The following is a 5000-nucleotide window of genomic DNA, read 5'->3' as shown; positions in this document are numbered from 1 at the left end:
TGGCATCGTCTTGCTGAAATAAGCAGGGGCGTCCATGATAACGTTGCTTGGATGGCAACATATGTTGCTCCAAAACCTGTATGTACCTTTCAGCATTAATGGTGCCTTCACAGATGTGTAAGTTACCCATGCTTTGGGCACTAATACACCCCCATACCATCACACATAGTGGCTTTTGAACTTTGCGCCTAGAACAATCCGGATGGTTCTTTTACTCTTTGTTCCGGAGGACACGACGTCCACAGTTTCCAAAAACAATTTGAAATGTGGACTCGTCAGAGCACAGAACACTTTTCCACTTTGCATCAGTCCGGCTTAGATGAGCTCGGGCCCAGCGAAGCCGGCGGCCTTTCCGGGTGTTGTTGATACATGACTTTGGCTTTGCATTGTAGAGTTTTAACTTCCACTTACAGATGTAGCGACGAACTGTAGTTACTGACAGTGGTTTTCTGAAGTGTTCCTGAGTGGTATTTTAGGCTTCATATTGCACCACACATTTTCAACGGGAGACAGGTCTGGACTACAGGCAGGCCAGTCTAGTACCCGCACTCTTTTACTATGAAGCCACGCTGTTGTAACACGTGACTTGGCATTGTCTCGCTGAAATAAGCAGGGGCGTCCATCATAACGTTGCTTGGATGGATGAGGACATTCGTACTCACATTCAAAACAAGCCTAGACATCACTATACCGAACCAAAATACTAGATTTGTACAATTTCTTAAAATGATCAATGTTTGAACAGTGTTTGAACTCATCACTCGGGCTGTTCCATATTTTCACCCCACAGACTGAGACACAAAAACTTTTACTTGTGCTATGTACGTTGGTTTGTTGCAAGGAATTTAGGGATTTCACCATCTACTGTCTGTAATATCATCAAAAGGTTCAGAGAATCTGGAGAAATCACTGCACGTAAGCAGCTAAGCCCATGACCTTCAATCCCTCAGGCTGTACTGCATCAGAAACCGACAGTATGTAAAGGATATCACCACATGGGCTCAGGAACACTTCAGAAAACCACTGTCAGTAACTACAGTTCGTCGCTACATCTGTAAGTGCAAGTTAAAACTCTACTATGCAAAGCAAAAGCCATTTATCAACAACACCCGGAAACGCCGCCGGCTTCGCTGGGCCCGAGCCCATCTAAGATGGACTGATGCAAAGTGGAAAAGTGTTCTGTGGTCTGACGAGTCCACATTTCAAATTGTTTTGGAAACTGTGGACGTCGTGTCCTCCGGAACAAATAGGAAAAAAACCATCCGGATTGTTCTAGGTGCAAAGTTCCAAAGCCAGCTTGTGTGATGGTATGGGGGTGTATTAGTGCCCAAGACATGGGTAACTTACACATCTGTGAAGGCACCATTAATGCTGGAAGGTACATACAGGTTTTGACGCAACATATGTTGCCATCTGTCATGTCTGTGTAATCATGTTTTGTTTTAAGTCATGTTTTGTTTAGTTTCTGGCTTTTCACTCCCTTGTCTTGTTTGCATGATTACCCATTAGTTTCACCTGTTCCACGTTTGGACTCATTGTGCACTCTTGTTTGTCACCATAGCAACCATTAGTTTTCACCTGTCACGTCACGCACCTGTTTCACGTTTTGAGTCACGCACCTGTTTTCGTTAATCATGTCTGTGTTATTTAAGCTTTTCATTTTATGTTGTTCGTCCTGACGACCTCTCCACATTTATGCTCTGTCCATTCTTTCCATGTCCATTCTTCATGCAACTATTTTTGTCCAAGCCAAGTAAGTTTTTGTTCCATGTTTATAGTCTTTTTGTTTTTCATAGTTTGTTCTCCGCCACTGTGCGTGCTTTTCATTTGTACTTTTTTGCTATAGTCTTTTGGTTTCATAGTTTATTCTCCGCCACTGTGCGCGCTTTCGTTTATTCCTTTTTTTTGATAATAATAAATAAATCATGTACCTTCATTCCCGTCTCGCCCGAGCCAACTTTCCGTTGCATGCCGGAAAAGCACACACCCAAGACCAAGTCATGACACCATCCAAGCAACGTTATCGTGGACGCCCCTGCTTATTTCAGCAAGACAATGCCAAGCCACGTGTAACAACAGCGTGGCTTCGTAGTAAAAGAGTGCGAGTACTAGGCTGGCCTGCCTGTAGTCCAGACCTGTCTCCCATTGAAAATGTGTGGTGCATTATAAAGCCTAAAATACCACAACGGAGACCCCCGGACTGTTGAACAACTTAAGCTGTACATCAAGCAAGAATGGGAAAGAATTCCACTTCAAAAATGTGTCTCCTCAGTTCCCAAACCTTTACTGGGTGTTGTTAAAAGGAAAGGCCATGTAACACAGTGGTAAAAATGCCCCCGTGCCATCTTGTTTGCAATGTTTTGCTGCTATTAAATTCTAAGTAAATGATTATTTGCAAAAAAAAAATAAGTTTCTCAGTGTGAGCATGAAATATCTTGTCTTTGCAGTCTATTCAATTGAATATAAGTTGAAAAGGATTTGCAAATCATTGTATTCTCTTTTTATTTACCATTTACACAACGTGCCAACTTCACTGGTGTTGGGTTTTGTACCTAAATTTAGGGACAACTTGTTTGTTCCTTTTGAGCATACTTGCCAACCCTCCCGAATTTTCCGGGAGACTCCCGAAATTCAGCGCCTCTCCCGAAAACACAAATATTCTCCCGAAAATCTCTCGATTTTCAGCCGGAGCTGGAGGCCACGCCCCCTCCAGCTCCATGCGGACCTGAGTGAGGACAGCCTTTTCTTTATGATGGGAGGACAACAGGGTGACAAGAACTAAATCATCCAGACTAGAGATAAATTGTATTAATATGTTTATCTTACCTAAAAATAAATATATTTATTAATTAAAAAAATTTAAAAAATAAATACATTTTTACTATATTTTGCTAAAAACATCAAAATTAATTGTATTTTTATTTTTTATTTTTTTCTGACTCCTTATTACATCCAGCCATAGAATTATACATTAAAATAAACATTTTTGGAATAATTAATTTTAAATTATCATAACAATTCATTTAAAATGACCATATTTATTTATTAAAATAATTGCTTGTTTATCAACAACTTTAGCATTTTATTCATTACATTTTGAAGCTCTCAGAAGCCAAGTTATGTTATATTCTTTAATATTTATTTATGCAAGTTTGAAGTATCAATTATCCAAACACTGTTTTGTTTGCATATTTTCAGGATGTATATATATATATATATATATATATATATATATATATATATATATATATATATATATATATATATTAGAGATGCGCGATTTGCGGGCACAACCGCGGAGTCCGCGGATTATCCGCGGATCGGGCGGATGAAATTTAAAAAAATTAGATTTTATCCGCGGGTCGGGTCGGGCGGTTGAAAAAAAAAAAAAAAAGATTTTAAATAGATTCAGGCGGGTGGCAGTTAAACCAATTGGGAAATATATATACATAGTTAAATGTTGTTACCCACATACGAAAAACAAGCAGGCACCTGCTGCATATGCCACAACAGAAGAAGAAAAAAAAGAAGAGATGGACACTTTTACGGAGCGGAGAAGGGACGCGTCGCCGGGGTCCGGGACCGAGGCCCCTTCCCCCGAGAGGGCCCCACCGGGAGCCGTAGCTGAGGCGATCCGCGAGAAGGGCCCGACGCACGTCCAGGGTCACCACCGCGCCCACCGCACCGACACCCCGCCTCGTCCGCCTTCGCCGCGGCCGGCGTCACGCGCAGCAGGTAAGCAGCTTACCTGCCCGCCACCCCCGTGGCCGGGGGCTCGTAACAGGGGTCACTCCGCGCGCTCCGCGCGCGCAGCTTACCTGCCCGCCACCCCTGTTGCCGGGGGCGCGTAACAGGGGTCACTCCGCGCGCAGTGCGCTCACGAAAGGGGTGGGGCTCACCCTGGTTGATATAGACAGCAGCTAGGACGGTGGCCATGGAAGTCGGAACCCGCTAAGGAGTGTGTAACAACCCACCTGCCGAATCAACTAGCCCTGAAAATGGATGGCGCTGGAGCCTCGGGCCCATACCCGGCCGTCGCCGGCAGCGAGACGCGCTTGGAGGTGCGCTCAGCGCGGCTCCCATATGATTGCGCACTGGTGTGCGTCTGGGCCGTGACAGCGTGGCACGCGAATGTCTGTGCTGCATTGGATCAGTCTCCTTTCTTTAACAGGCAAAAGCTTTATAACCTCACTAATGCCTTGCATCGTCTATATTAGATATATAACAACGGGCGGGTGCGGGCGGATGCAGTTCTGATCAAATGTTACATCGGGTGGATGGCGGATGGTTGACGACTTTCTGATGCGGTTGCGGATGAAATAATTGCCTATCCGCGCATCTCTAATATATATATATATATATATATGAAATACTTGACTTGGTGAATTCTAGCTGTCAATATACTCGTCCCCTCTTAACCACGCCCCCAACCCTGCCCCCAACCCCCCACCTCCCGAAATCGGAGGTCTCAAGGTTGGCAAGTATGCTTTTGAGCCATGTTTGCATTTTCTTCATTTCTAAAGTGATTGTATCAATACGTCTGTTCAAGTTGTATGAGACGAAATGTGTAGATTTCGCACAATTTGAACAAAGGACAATTTTGCATTCTGGATTTCTTCACAGAAAAAACAATGAATCCAAAAAAATGGTTGACACATTCTGAGGACTCTTTGTCTGCGGCTATTAACTTTTGTACGCCTCAACAACGCTGAATGATTGGGTCATCTGCAACGTACCACACGGCGTGGTCAAGGCTAAGCTCTCGCTTGTAAAGAGGAAGCGTGAACACGACACGCTTTGAGTGAATCCAGATGTGGCGCAGGTTTTGAAACACTCACCGCGGGCAGGGGCCGTGTCTTCGCACAGTTGATACCGCCAATGAAAACCATGTTGGGCATCACGGGTTTGGGCCGCTCCAGCGCAAAGTCGTATCTGAGGAGCCAAATCGCAGCGTGGCTCAAGAGTTCCTTGTAGGTCATGCCCGGGTCCACGAAGTCCCT

The 5000-nt window shown here is 44.3% G+C and overlaps 1 protein-coding gene across 1 annotated transcript in view; it reads right to left on the bottom strand.

Moving 5' to 3' along the window:
- LOC133574048 (UDP-glucuronosyltransferase-like) overlaps positions 1-5000 on the bottom strand; it is a 17721-nt gene that overhangs the window by 11904 nt on the left and 817 nt on the right. Inside the window, exon 1 of the mRNA XM_061926072.2 lies at positions 4839-5000. This exon is cut by the window's right edge and continues 817 nt beyond it. Coding sequence (XP_061782056.1) covers positions 4839-5000 — 162 coding nt within the window. The remainder of the gene's footprint in view (positions 1-4838) is intronic.

The sequence above is a fragment of the Nerophis lumbriciformis genome, linkage group LG31 (assembly GCF_033978685.3).
Source record: "Nerophis lumbriciformis linkage group LG31, RoL_Nlum_v2.1, whole genome shotgun sequence".
Classification (NCBI taxonomy): domain Eukaryota; kingdom Metazoa; phylum Chordata; class Actinopteri; order Syngnathiformes; family Syngnathidae; genus Nerophis; species Nerophis lumbriciformis.
This window is presented reverse-complemented; position numbering and strand designations above follow the sequence as displayed.